The 13,664-nt window shown below is 57.4% G+C and overlaps 5 protein-coding genes across 5 annotated transcripts; 1 reads left to right on the plus strand and 4 right to left on the minus strand.

The window, feature by feature from the left end:
- Positions 1-706: 706 nt before the first annotated feature.
- SPBR_07503 (sexual development protein) lies at positions 707-1,804 on the minus strand (the record flags this gene model as incomplete). The annotated part of the gene is made up of 1 exon (XM_040765757.1): positions 707-1,804. One exon carries the CDS (start codon positions 1,802-1,804, stop codon positions 707-709), a length of 1,098 nt encoding a protein of 365 aa, XP_040617330.1.
- Positions 1,805-4,673: 2,869 nt separating this feature from the next.
- On the minus strand, positions 4,674-5,777 carry SPBR_07496 (uncharacterized protein; the record flags this gene model as incomplete). Its single annotated transcript, XM_040765750.1, has 1 exon — positions 4,674-5,777. The coding sequence occupies one exon, from the start codon at positions 5,775-5,777 to the stop codon at positions 4,674-4,676; it is 1,104 nt and encodes a 367-aa protein (XP_040617331.1).
- A 2,096-nt stretch (positions 5,778-7,873) lies between these two features.
- SPBR_06772 (uncharacterized protein) lies at positions 7,874-10,057 on the minus strand (the record flags this gene model as incomplete). Its single annotated transcript, XM_040765028.1, has 1 exon — positions 7,874-10,057. The coding sequence occupies one exon, from the start codon at positions 10,055-10,057 to the stop codon at positions 7,874-7,876; it is 2,184 nt and encodes a 727-aa protein (XP_040617332.1).
- Positions 10,058-11,023: 966 nt separating this feature from the next.
- Positions 11,024-11,998, plus strand: SPBR_07613 (uncharacterized protein; the record flags this gene model as incomplete). Its single annotated transcript, XM_040765867.1, has 1 exon — positions 11,024-11,998. The coding sequence occupies one exon, from the start codon at positions 11,024-11,026 to the stop codon at positions 11,996-11,998; it is 975 nt and encodes a 324-aa protein (XP_040617333.1).
- Positions 11,999-13,038: 1,040 nt separating this feature from the next.
- Positions 13,039-13,398, minus strand: SPBR_08001 (uncharacterized protein; the record flags this gene model as incomplete). The annotated part of the gene is made up of 1 exon (XM_040766252.1): positions 13,039-13,398. The coding sequence occupies one exon, from the start codon at positions 13,396-13,398 to the stop codon at positions 13,039-13,041; it is 360 nt and encodes a 119-aa protein (XP_040617334.1).
- Between the last annotated feature and the right edge of the window lie 266 nt (positions 13,399-13,664).

Genomic DNA, 13,664 nt, shown 5'->3' on the forward strand with positions numbered 1-13,664 from the left:
TTTCGTCTTTTTCATCATGTTTTACGCCGCAACGAATATATGGCATGCGCATGGGGTTTGACGGGCAAAAGCACTGGCGTTTTTTGAGGCTGTTTGATTTGGTCTGATTTTTGTCATACCGATGCCATTCGTTGGGCTCATATTTTGATTTAATGTTATGATTTTTCTGCTTTCAATTTCGTCTTCCAACTTTGCCTTCCAACTTTTGCTTCAAGCTTTTGCTGCCAACTTCTGCCTTCTTTTTTTGCCTAGCACTTTCACCCACAGCTCATTTACACGGTCATTGTGCATTGCTTATTGGTAGCAATATGAATTCAAAGTCATATTATTTATAGCCTACATTTTTGGCCTTCAGGGCATACACCAGTATTTTGTTGCCATATTTGCAATGTAGATATTCAGATGCAAGACGATAAAATCAAACAATGCTTCAACGACGCAAACGTATTACATCCTCCGCCGCGACGGTAGTGCAGAGCAAAAGACAGGATGCAAAATGCAAAAGAATGCCAGAAAGAATGCCATTGTAATTAATGCTCTAGGCTGTCATCAGGGGACAGAAACGAAAACAAAACAGAACGGAAATAAAAAACAGAAACAAGAAACCAACAAAGCCATGCCCCAATATACCCGTTTCCATAAACTCATGCCGCCGTGCAGTCGACTGAAGAAAAGAAAATCAAAAAAAAACCCCGAGAATGATAATTTACAGGATCGAGACGCGGACCTGGATCAGGCCGGGCGCCGCCAGTGTGGCAGCGGGCACGGCATCCGGGTTGGCAAAGTTGCTGCTCGTGGTGAGGGAGGCAATGGTCAGGCCGTCGAGGACGTTGGCGGAGTAGGGGAACTCGGCCTGGAAGGAGATGGCGTTGCCGTGAAAGTTGACGTCGTGGATGGGGACGCTGAGGGGCAGGTTCTGGCCGGAGAAGTAGGTGACAAAGAGGCCCTTGGCGGCGGCGTCGGGGTTGCCGAGGAAGGGGGCGGCGGCGGCGACGCCGGTGAGGTCGGCGCCAAAGGTCAGGTTCTGGTTGAGGGGGGTGACGTCGCCGCCGCCGGCGACGGCGAGGGTGGGGAAGATGGGGATGGGGATGGTGGCCTTGATGTCAAAGGGGCAGGAGACGACGAACTCCTGCAGAGCAGAAAAGGCAAAGGGGGCGACGGAGGTGGTCAGGAAGGGCTTCTCGGACGGCTTGGCGTTGAGCAGGCTGCGGAAGAAGCCGTTCTGCTCGCCCTCCTGGCCGATGACGGAGCCGACGGCGCGCACGGGGCCGTGGTCGCCGTTGGTGGACAGGCCCTGCTGGGCGTCCTGGAGGGTGCCGAGGACGACGGCGGTGAAGGTCTCGGCGAGGCCCAGGGCGCCGATCAGGTCGGTGGTGGGGAACTTGTAGGTGCAGGGCACGGGCACGGTGCCGCCAAAGTGGCGGACGACGTTGGCGGCGTTGACGGCGTGCAGCTCCTCCTGGGCGAGGATGGTGCGGAGGACGCTGAGGACGGAGGCCTTCTCGGCGCCAAAGGGGATCTGGAAGCCGGAGACGTCGTTGGTGATGTTGTAGATGAGCGAGTTGAAGAAGGCGACCTCAAAGTTCTCGTTGAAGTTGATGAGCTGGAAGATGGGGATGCTGCTGGCGTTGAGCGCGGGCGGCGGCGGGGCGTTGGAGAGGGTGCCGCCGGCCGCGATGTTGATGTTCTGGAGCTGGACGGTGCTGGGGCTCGGGAAGCCGTCGTCCGGCAGCTGGGAGGCGGCGGGGTAGGCGAGGGCGCCGGAGGCGAAGACGGTCGCCGAGAGGAGGTTCTTGCAGAGCATGGCGGCGGTTGTGAAGGCTGTGAGAAGATGGGAAGGGGTATGGAATGGAGGAAGGTGAAGAGGAAAGAAAATGAAGGCGAAGTTGGGATGAGTGAAGAAGAGTGGATGGAGACAAGACACGGAACGATGCAGAAAGGGGGTGGAGGAGATTAGTTATATAGAAAGAAAAGGTGACGTCCAGACATCAGATGCATCGACGCCGTGAGAAAGGGGCAGAGCTGGCCGTGGATGGTTCACTGACGTTTGTTTCTCCGGCCAGGGCAAGCCTGGTGGCCATCTCACTTACACGCACTACTGCCTCCTGGGAAGGATCTTCCTTTGTTTGTACATGCACAGAGTACAAAGTACCACGGAACGTGGGTGATCCGGCAAAGCCACGATCCCAGAAAAACAGGCTCGTTTAGGCATCGAGAAACAAAAAAGCTTAGCTCTGATGACAACCTGCCGGGATTGTGAGGCGTGCACCAACAAAGCCCTGCCTTTGAGCTGTTGGTACGTTCCGTTCTCCATAGTATTACGTTGTACTGTGCATGTATATTTCCGTAGCTGGCGTCTTATTGGTTGTGCTAAAAAAGACAACCGTAAGCCCACCAACAAAGGATTATTTTTAACATGGGGGGCTGAGCTGCGTCTACGAAGTAGCTGCCAACCCGAAAACAGCAGCCGGATGCCACTGAACCGTGGGCCGCAGACGCGCAAGGGGTGGCCGTGGGCGTGAGACGGCGGACGCTGCTCCAAAGGATTGGTAGGAGACGGCGCTCAATTTCGAGCATGTCTGTCACTGGCCGTCCTTCTGCGGCTGCTGGGACACGGCCGTCGAGTTGACTCAATGCACGACGGAGAGGTCCATGCCGCAGACAGGAAAACGGCCGCAGCTCTCGCAGATACGACGCTGGGAGGGTCTGGAAGCACGTACATTCGTACCTTATGAGAAGATGCGGCTCGACCTGCGCAGATCGAAACGAAACAAACAACACATACGTGGCCAGGGGCAGAACGTGCGCTCGTCTTCTGTCCCACGTCGGTGTCTCGCCATTCCTTCAGCCCTTGCGCACGGAACATTCGGCCATGCTGCGCTGCCTCAGCACCGTAAAACAGTCTCACTCGCAGTCTGCCAGTTGTACTCCGTACAAAATACATTGTAGGAAATGAAGCATGTCTCCCCTGCTCCCTGTGCCTTTTTCTTCTTTCTCTCTGCCGTCCATGCGTCCTCGACAAATCTTACGGTTCTTACCATTCTGACAGCTAGTCCTCTTTGGTGGAGGATTCTCACCTCGTCTGACACCAGAAGGATTACCTCAGAGTGCGCTGTCTTTTAGTCTTTGGCGGAACTACGAATTACTATGCAGAAGAACAGACTTTGTAAACACAGCACTCCCGCTGTCTATGGGCCTATGTGGCTTGGACTGAATGCTCTAAAAACAAGCTTATGGAGAAGGGGGCAGACGTCCGGGCCAGAGCCTAGACCCAACAGGGGACGTCTGAGCACTCACCAGCAACTTGGCCCTGGAATTTGCTGGGCAGCGCATCGGAAGCACGCGAAACCGTTGCACAAGCGCCGCAACGTAGCTGTTCGGGTCGAGGCGGGCTTCTCGGAAACGTTTGTTCCCGCAGATCGTCTTTGTTTACTTGACAAAGCAGCGGCAATGAAGAAGGCAGGAAACAGAAAAGCAACAACACAAAACGAGAATACAAGAACGACACACAAGAAAGACAAAAGCAGTTGCGCCGACTGAAAGACTCGGCATTTGACAGCTATTAACCCGAATCTCGTTCACTGGAAATGAAAGGCCAACAACGTCAGCTCGCTCTCACGCCATTCTCCACTGGACTCCGCAACAGGCACCGCTGCCTCGTCTCGTCCCTGTCGTCTGCTTCGCCATCTCACGCTGTCTGAAAAAGGCAATAAACATGATGACCAACTGCATACCCCGGCACCACTTTAAATAGGTTATTCTCTAGCCACATTATTTCGTACGAGTTGCCGCATAGCAGTACTAGCAGTACACAGTATGGACGACCACGACGACAAGGGGCCTGAATGGCGCCACAACGATAAAATTGCTGTTGCAGGAACAAATCGCCTCGGCCGCGGCCAAGTTGGCCGTCGTGTCACCCCTTTCATCTTATTTGCACGCGGCGTGTCATAGTTTGAAGACGACGACGACTGTCGACGACAGCAATCAGCCAAACCAGACCACCAAAAAAAGAGCAAATGCGCAGAGAAACAGTGACGGCGCATGCGCCACAGTCTCTCCTCAGCATCGACGACGATGTCAGTCTTTGTCAGCCGTGTCGGGCTGAAGGGAATCTTCTCACTGCGGTTCGACACGTTTTTGCTGAGAAAACCCCCAAAGTCAAAATCAGTTATGTCTTTTTTTAATGAATAATTTATATTTGTTTATGCATGTATTTTTGAAAAACGAATGTTATATCTGTAGTAGATAAATTGGTTTTTTTTTTTTTTTTTTTTTTAAAAAAAAGACCTATTTGAGCACAAAGCAACCAACGTCTTCGGTATGATACGTTTAGTCAATGTGGACATGTTTGTACAGCGAATACAAGTGTACACATCATCTGAGGGAAATCGTTGTCTTGTATTAAATCATCGATTGAGCTTGATTGCCGTCAAATCAACGGAGACGAAGAACCTGGGAAGCAGCAATCAGAGTCGTCGAAAAAAAGTGTCAACCTGTCAACCTGTCAACCTGTCAACCTGTCAATCTGACATTAGCAGAAAAGAGCAAAATAAAACGATCCAAAATAAAACCAAACCAAAAAAGGAAATAAAATCTGAACAACTTGTCAGACATCAAACGACCATCATCACTCGATGTCCCTCACCATGGCCAACACTTGTTGCGCCACTTTAAATATCCCACCAATTCTTCTTGCCGGTAGTGGTGCTGCTGCTGCTGCCACTACCACTGCCACTTCCACTGTAACTGCCATAGCCACTCGAACTCGAGCCGTAGCCCGCATAGGAACTGGACCCGTAGCCCGTGAGTGTCCCAGAGCCCAAGCCCGAGCTGGAAAAACTGTAGCTCGGGCCCGCATAGTCTAAGCTGTACGGAACACCACCCCCGGTGGCCGATCCGGTGCTCGTGGGAATGCTCGACAAGGGACCGCCGACGCCGTACGCGTTGAGCAGAGAGGTCCCCGTGTTGGACCCGTAGCCCTGCAAGCCATACGGCGAGCTCAGAGACGACGAGCCGCTGCCGCTCGTCGACGAGCTCGTGCCGATGCTGCTGCTGCTGCTGCTGCTGGTGGACGTGCTGCTGAGACTGGGGACCCAGCTGCTGCTGCTGGTGGCACCGGATCCAGACCCGGACCCGTAGGTGGAGGAGCTGCGCAGTGGAGACGACGATGACGCCGACGCCGACGCAGACGACGACGACAACCCGAGCCCCAGCCGGCTGGCGCTGTAACCGGAGCCGGAGCCCGTCCCGAGACCGGTGGTCGTGGACAGGCTGCTGGTCGTGGAGCTCGACGGTAGCAAAGGCACCCAGCCGGACCGGCCCGGCCGAATCGTCGAGCCGCTGCTGCTCGATCCCCCCGAGGCGGTGCTGCTGCTCAGCCGGGACGGCGAGCTGTACGTCCCCGTGCCGGATCCGATGCCACTGAACAGGGAGCTGCCGGATCCGGACGTGGTGCCGGCGCCGATGCCGCTGCTGATGCCCGACGATGTTGTGCCCGACCCAGAACCAATGCCACTAAACAGGCCGCTGCTTGACCTGTAGCTGCTGCTACCAATGCCGCTGCCGAGGGCCGACGATGAGCTGCCAAAAGGAGACGATGAACTACCGAGAGCAGACGAAGAGCTCCCCAGAGCAGAGGACGAACTGGCAAAAGCAGAGGAGCTTCCCAGGGCCGAGCTGCGGCCCAACGTCGAGCTCGAGCTGCCGCCAGAACGCGAACGCGAACTCGAACTGCCCGTACGATGGCTAGATCCTGACCCCGACCGCGAGCTCATGATGGGAGGATATGTGTTTGCTGTGGATGATGAGGCAGATGTTGTGTGCTTTTTTTTTTTTTGGTCGTTGTTGACATTCAAGAATGAGAGGTGAATACTTGAATTTGAAGGCTGGGACATAAGGAAAACAACAGAACATTTCGACACGACTCCCGTTCTATTTATACCTCTATTGGGAGATTGGTATACCTGTCTAGCAGACGTTGTAGACACTTGCATCACGATGCCAATAGAGCTGTTTGTGCAGGCTGTACATGGTGGCGTGCAGGCCAATCAAAGGAGTGAAGTAATGGAGTTTACATGGGAAAAGGAGGAACATCAACAGACCGTCGGTGAAGTAACAGCAAGGTTGGAAGTGACCTGACTCTGTTCTGGACTCTAATGTATATTGTATCATCGACGTGTCCTTGCATGATGAGCAGAATGATTTGATACTCGGTCTCGACAAAACAAAATAAAAGAAAGAAAAAAGAAAAAGAAATTCGTCAAGGAACTTTTACATGGCATACCATCGGAAGCTCGTACTCTAGCACATCTCGTTTTGTACGATTAACAAATTGTCAGCCAGAAGACATATGCTATTGATGATGCGGTCTTGTCCTTTCCAACGTGGTACTTGGTAGACTGCTATGAAATGTCCGGTGGTAGCGTATACGTCTACAGTCTACCAGATCCTCAAGGCTCACCTTTACAGTCTTTTCATATCAGGCACATATGTTTACCGAAACGCACGGCAAAATTCAAAATTTAAAATTGTTGCTCAGCTTGTTCTTGGACATCCACAGCTAGTCTCCTTCTCCGGTCCCAGAATATCACATCCCAGCGTAGATGTTGCGTCCGTTGTTGAGTGTCCCCGTCTGCCTCCTACTGGCTGCAAGGCTTGCTGGGCCCCGGCTGCGGGTGCGGCTTGTGCGGATGCGGCTTTGGCTTCGTATTGGTCGGCTCATCCGGCAGGGCGTTGTCCACCAATACGTTCTGGTGAGTGCGGGTGACCATTGTAAAGCTCTGAAGCCTTGTTGACGTTTGAGGTGGATATTCTGTGAGCTGTGTCCGGAAGTGCTAAAGCTGTAATGTCGTTGAGCCGGGTGGGCGCTGGCCGAATTGTCAGCTATCGAAGATATGTTTGCAATGAAAATTGTGTTTCTAAGGCGCGTTTTTCGTTTCCATTGTCATGGGGTAGCATACATTTTATACCATTTCGGTGGAACGTTGATCTTGGTAGGATTGGCCATCTAGAACTTGAAGGGTGGTTGCATCACTTTCATGGGTGGTGGTTGGTCATACACTCGTGGCGTTTGTTCTTTGATGTTGCGTATCCAATGACGAAAGCTAACCCATATATCAGACAAGCTGTGAAGGGCTCTCACAATAAATGCTCCGTCGTCTTGACTCACTTGCAACCTCAACTGCCGCGTTCGATTGTAGACTGCGCATCGGGTAGCGAGGGGGAGCCACCACCTGCAATGAGCGGTTGTGTCAGACCAGTCAACTGACCAAGGGCGGCCTGTGCACGCGGGCTTGGGTGACATGTTGGATGTGAACGTGAAGGAGAGAGTCGTTCCAGAAGAGAGTGGGTAGGCCCTTGTTTCGCCCTGGACTCGATACCACAGATGCCTAGTTCTGCTGTTGTCAATATCGCAGCTTGTGCGAGATAGCGACAGGCTGCGATAGCAAAGGCCGACAGATCGCGTCGGGGAGCACGTCGGGCAGCGTCGTCAAAGTCGGCCACATTTCGAAAGGCCGTACCCATCGATATCGCCAGACTTGTGGACGCTTTTTGCCGTCACACGAGCCCAGACGCTGTACATCCCCCGTCGCGATGTCATCGTGGGCCAGTAGGCGGATGTGCAAGGATGTGGTGAAGGTTGAAGAGCAAATGCAGACCAAAGTGGACGAAGAGAGGCTCACACAACTTTGGAGATGACGCGTCGAGATCTTGGGCCGTGTCGCTCCTTCCGGTTTTGCGCGGGAGATGCGTATTAGGACCTTCTCAAATCGACACGGCAACTGCATCGTGCCTCCCCTGTGGGTGCACCGTAATGGGAGCGCACCTTCCCTTCTTCAACCAACTGTCCACAAACGGTCGCCCAGTCCCCTTAGGCACTGAAACTGCCGAAATAACGATCGAGCATCTGCCATTGGGCATCGTCCACGCCAAAGCCGATGCCGTTGTCCAGCGTGCTGCTGCTCGGCCCGTAGGCAGACAGGAAGGCGGCCATGCCATCGTTGTTGGCCGTGTCGGCGGCGGCGTCCAGCATCGACAGGTTGAGTGCGTCCCCAGCTGCAAAGAAGGGAGCGTCGCTGACAAAGTCCAGGTCGGCCGTGGTGGCCAACGTGGCCGTGGTGGCCGGCTGCTCTTCGTCCGGCGGCGTCTCCACGGTTGCTTTCGTGGTGCCCGTCCGCGCCGCCTCGTACTCGACACACCATTCGCCGGCGCCCGCGGCGCAGGCCAGGATGCGGTGGTTGAACGAGTCCGGGTTGCGGCGCCGCACGCGGTCGGCCAGGGCGGCCAGGCGGCCCGCGCAGGGCGCCACGCGCAGTTCAGCCGGGCGGAGGACGGCGCCAAAGGTGTGGCCGGGGGCGGTGACGGCGATGTGGAGCTTGGCGAGGACAAAGAAGGCGTGGAACACCCTGGCGATGAAGGAAATGGGGGCGTCGGCCAAGAAGGCCGTGATTGTCTCTGCACTCGCGCTGTCGCTGGACGTTGTGACGTCGGCCTCCTCGGCCTCCTCGGCCTCCTCGGCCTCCTCGCTGTCGTCGTCGTCCACGTCGCTGCACGCCAGGTCCAGCAGGGCGAGACAGGCGTCTTTCAAGGCGTACAGCGACGCGACGTGCTTGCCCGTGACGGGCGGACGGGCAATGTCGTCGCTGGCCAGCTTGGCCTGCCGGTAGGGCGCGCCAAAGGAGAGCTTGTTGGTGGGCGTGTGCAGCACCGACTCGTGGAGGTAGATGACGGCCGCATAGCGGAAGAACAGCAGCGTCTTGTGGCTCCGGCGGCGGCCGGGCGGGGCGTGCACCAGCGCCGTCGTCGTCTCGGCGGTCCAGTTGTCGATGGCCGTCTGCAGGTCGGCCATGACGAGGGCCTGGTCGGGCGCCGCGACGTCCCACGCGGCTGCGGGCTCGCACAGCTGGACGGCCGCGGCAATCTGCTGGCAGAGCCGCTCGCCACGGACCATGTGCAGAAACAGGGTGTCGCGCGCGGCGCCCGCGGGCAGCGCGTCAAACGCGCGCGCGAGCTCGTCGAGACACGTCTGGTGGTGTGCCGTCCATTGGGCGTTGGCGTCGGGCCGGCGGACGCCAATGGCCACGTTGGACGCCGACACAAAACAGGCCAGCCAGGCACATTGCGCATCGGCTCGGGCGGCCACGGTACAGTACGGCGCGGCCGGCGACGACGACGACAACGACGACGACGACGACGACGACGCGTCCGCCTCGGGTGCGGGGGGCGAAGCGCAGTATTCGATGGCCTCGAGCTCGGGGACGGACCCTGGCGTCGTGGACGAGACGGGCGTCGACGAGAGGGTCACGCCGGGCGCCGCGGGCACCTGCGCGCCGCCGAGACCCAGGTCAATCGCCATGTTGGTCGCCATTTGCGTGAGCTGGTGCACGGTGACGTGGGCGCTGCCGTTCTGCGCGCGGAAGAAGAAGCAGGCCACCAGCAGCGACCAGACCGTGTCGAGGCGGCGGTTGGGCTTCGAGATGAGCTCGACGGCAAACATGCACATGGCCTCCCGCAGGAGCTCGCTGCGGACGGCGGGCGGGATGAGCGACGCCGGGGCGGTGAACGTGACAATCGAAAAGAACAAGACGGGCTTGCTGCGGCGCATCGCGTCGAGCGGGCTGTCCGCTGGCGACGAAAAGGACGAAAACGAAAAGCACGGAACCAGCGGCCAGAGACGCTGCACGTACCGGTCCAGCGCCTGCTGCTGGGCGGCCCGGGGCACCCGCGCATCCAGAAAGGCCACGGCCGCCTCGCCGGTGGGCAGGTCGCTGCTGAACGAGTAGACGTTGCGAGCCGCGGGACTGGTGTTGGTGGTGACCGCCGTGGTCCCCGGGACGTCGCCAAGCTGCTGCTTCTGCAGCTGCCGACTCAGCGCGGCCACCTGCGCCTCGAGCTCTGCAATCCGGTCACGTGGCCTCCGGCGCTTGTCGCCCGGCACGCAGGGGCGGCCGGCCTGCAGACAGCGTGCACAGGACGACGCGTCGGAGGGGGCCGGCTGGCAACGAACTTTGAGCTGGTTGCAGCCCTTGCATGCACGGCTGACCAAAAGGGCCATTGTGGAGGTGGTGGTGTTGGTCGGCGGGCACGTCTCGTGAGCGAGAGAAGGGAAGAAACAGTCACGGACACGGTTGCTGTGTCATGTCGGCCGATTTGGGCCGCTGGATATCGCAAGATACGAAAGAGTGTCGTTGATATTATCGTCGGTCTCGACGAGGCAGCCGTCGTTTGTCGTGTCGACAGCGGGTAAGCTGCACCACAGCGTGGAATTACCAAGTTACAGGGCATTCTTTCCGGAATCAACACTAACACCCACTGAATTATGAGACCGGGTTTGGCCTTTGCCGGCAGTCTACGGTGCCGCCCAATCGCAGCCGCTTCCACACAGCCCGTCTCATCGGCCAAAATTCACCGACGCTTGTTTTTCAACATTCTTGTTTCCCCGGTTGGGCTTTGTGCCAATTCTTTACATCTCCGTCGAGTTTCCTCTTTGGGCAATCGACGGCCAACAACGGGGTCCAAATCACACCGATCGTCCAAAAATGCTCCGCCAAATGACCACGCATCCGACGGCATTCTTCGGTCTTTTTCTAAAGTATTTGTTTTATGGTGTCCTCGGCCCAAGTTGAGCGGCCAGCCCTTCGTATGCTGGACGATCTGAGTGGTCTTGGGGAATGGCAGAGTCCGAGATGGTTTGCCCGCCCCCGTCCGTGTCGGCGACAAATGGGCAAAGGGGACCAAAGAAGACGAAATTAGAATCGCCTGGACGGAGATGGACCAAGCGACGGCGTGACAGGACATGGAACAGGGCCAACAAGGGCCCGGTCGTCGTCCTGTTCGCCGTCGGTTGATTTGAAATTGCAGATGGACAAGACCATATAAAGGCATGGCCAGGGCAGGGCATTCAGTATCCAGTGGTTGCCGATATGTTGTGTCCTCTAGACACATAGTACGGTGTACGGCAGCGCTGAAAAACACAACTCGAGACAACAGACCACGACTTCCCCCCCTCCCCCCCAGCATCATGGCCCCGACTCCCTTTGAACCTGCTCGCGACATCCCCTCGCTGACGGGCAAGGTCGCGCTTGTTACGGGCGGCAACGCGGGCATCGGCAAAGCAACCGTGCGTGCCCTGGCCTGCCACGGCCCCAAGGCCATCTATCTGTGCGGCCGTCGCCACGAGGCATGCGAGGCCGCCGCCGCCGCGCTCCGCCAAGAGACGGGCTACGAGAGCATTGTTGTGCTGGACTTGGACCTCGGCTCGCTCGAAAGCGTCAAGACGGCGGCCGCGGCCTTTCTGGCGCGCGAATCCCGCCTCGACCTGCTCTTTCTCAATGCCGGGGTGGCCAGCGTCGCGCCGACCCTCACCAAGGAGGGCTACGAGGCGCAGTTTGGCATCAACCACGTGGGCCACGCCCTCCTCGCCCAGCTGCTGCTGCCCGTCCTGCTGGCCACCCAGGCGGCCACCGGCGGCGGCGACGTCCGGGTCGTCTTGACGTCGTCCAACGCCGCCTTTGCGGGCGCCGCGCTGCCCCGCGGCGGCCTCGCCCTCGACGCCATGCGCACGCCCGACCCGTTCGCGCCCTTTACCCTGTATGCGCACTCCAAGCTGGCCAACGCCCTGTTTGCGCGCCGTCTCGCGGCAGAGTACCCGTCGCTGTCGGTCACGGCGGTCCAGCCGGGCGTGGTCAAGTCGGACATTTGGGGCAAAGGCGCCGGCGGGCTCTTCAGCTTGATGATGCGGACGGCTATGCGGTTTGTGTGGGTCGACATTGACGAGGGCGCCAAGACGCAGCTGTGGTGTGCGACGGCGAAGCGGTCGACGTCGACGAAGCCGGGCCACACGGGCGCTGCGGGCGTCGTGTCCGGCGCCTTCTACGTGCCGGTGGGCAAGCTGCAGCCGTACAAGGGCGCGACGGCGAAGCAGGAGCTGGTCGACGCGCTGTGGGACTGGACGACGGAGGAGCTGGCCAAGCACGGCGGGCCAGGGTGGGCGTAGCGGGTGGCGCGACGGGTGTGCGCGACGAGGCGGATGAAATGTTTGTGTATACCTGGTTGCTTGTTGAAGTCGACTTGTCTTTGCATTGTTTTGGATTAAATACAAGCTGCAGTTCTCGTCTCACCTGTGTCATTCGCAGCCTTTACTTTGTAAGAACGTCATGGTGACGAGGCTAGTCGCAGCGGGCAGACAAGCGCTGACGGGACTTCGCTGCTGACAAAAGAGCCTGAATGTGATTTCGTACCTGCATTCAAGTCTGACTTGCAGGTCTACTGTTTGGCGAGGAGCATGGCGTTGCACAATGCTTGTGAGTCGGTTTGTCTTGGCGCCCGTCATAAGTCAACAGGATCACTTGCACAACCACATCCAGCTGTGAAAGAAGCAAGCTATAACGTACAACTCACGATAAGCTCAGTAGTCAACTGATGCTTTCCTTCTTTTCTCCCGCATAAATATCCCATCATCCCTCAGCCCATGCCAGGTGGGATTCCTTCTTTTTCTTAACAACCATCAACAACACAATCCTTAAAACATACACCATTTAACGATATAACCGCCAGCCTCAACCGTCAAAAAGCAGCATAGCAACATCCATACCCCCCTGAACATGAGCCGCAAACCGACTCCGAAGCCGCCTCCGCCAGCCCCTCCTCCAAGCCCATCCTAGCAAGGGCCTTTTGCCCTGTTCTACTGCCTGTCCCGTCATATGGCGGGCATATGACCAACTGTACTGTTTCTGCGTTGATTTCAGGTTGGATGGCCTACTTGCGTGGTGGATCCGATGTGTACGCTGGCCGTGCGGCCGACAACCACGTGGTCCTACAGCGAGATGGTCACCTATTGTACGGGAAATTCTAATAAAAAGTCCATTATTTCATTGAGAGCAGTTGTGCCATTCCCGTTTACTATGATCCTCATGCGTCCTTGGGCAGCGTGGATGGCGATGACAACATGGACCGTAGCGTACTCGCGATCGAGTCTATTGTAAACCCAATCAGCCAATCTACCCATACCCATCTCCCTCGACTCATACCACCCGCCTAGCTGTCCTGCGGCGCCCCGCCGCCGCCTTGCAGCCACGACCGGAGCGCCGCCTCCTCGTCGTCGGTGAAGGCGGCCTTGGCCGAGCCGCGCGCCAGCGCCGCATAGTCAATCAGCGTGTACCCGCCCTCGTGCACCTTGGCGAGGGCCGTGTCGACGTTGTCGGTGCCCGTCTTGGCCAGCACGGCGCGCTTCTCGCCGTCGGGCGCGTCCAGGTAGCGGCGCAGCTGGCGGATGTTGTCGTCGTCGAGGACGGCCTCGGCGCCGGTGCCGTGGCGGGCGATGATTTCGCTGGCCAGCGTGTGGGTGTTGATCATGGTGCCGACCGAGGGGCCGGTGTAGACAGCGTCGGTAGCCATTGTGGGGAGGTGGAGGTGGAGGTGGAGGTGGAGGTGGAGGTGGTGGATTGATGGACTTGTGGACTTGTGGACTGGACTTGTGGACTTGGTGGATGGGCGTGAATTGTATTTAGAGGTGGAGAAGATGTGATATTAAAGGAAGAATGGTTTGGTGTCTGGTTCAACGCAGTAAAGGAACATACTGTATTATTTGTAGCTGGTTGATCGGCGCTGGACGGGTGAGATTGATAAAGCGAGACAGACGGGTGGGATAGGCAGCTGCATTT

Source organism: Sporothrix brasiliensis (genome assembly GCF_000820605.1).
Source record: "Sporothrix brasiliensis 5110 chromosome Unknown Cont20, whole genome shotgun sequence".
NCBI lineage: Eukaryota > Fungi > Ascomycota > Sordariomycetes > Ophiostomatales > Ophiostomataceae > Sporothrix > Sporothrix brasiliensis.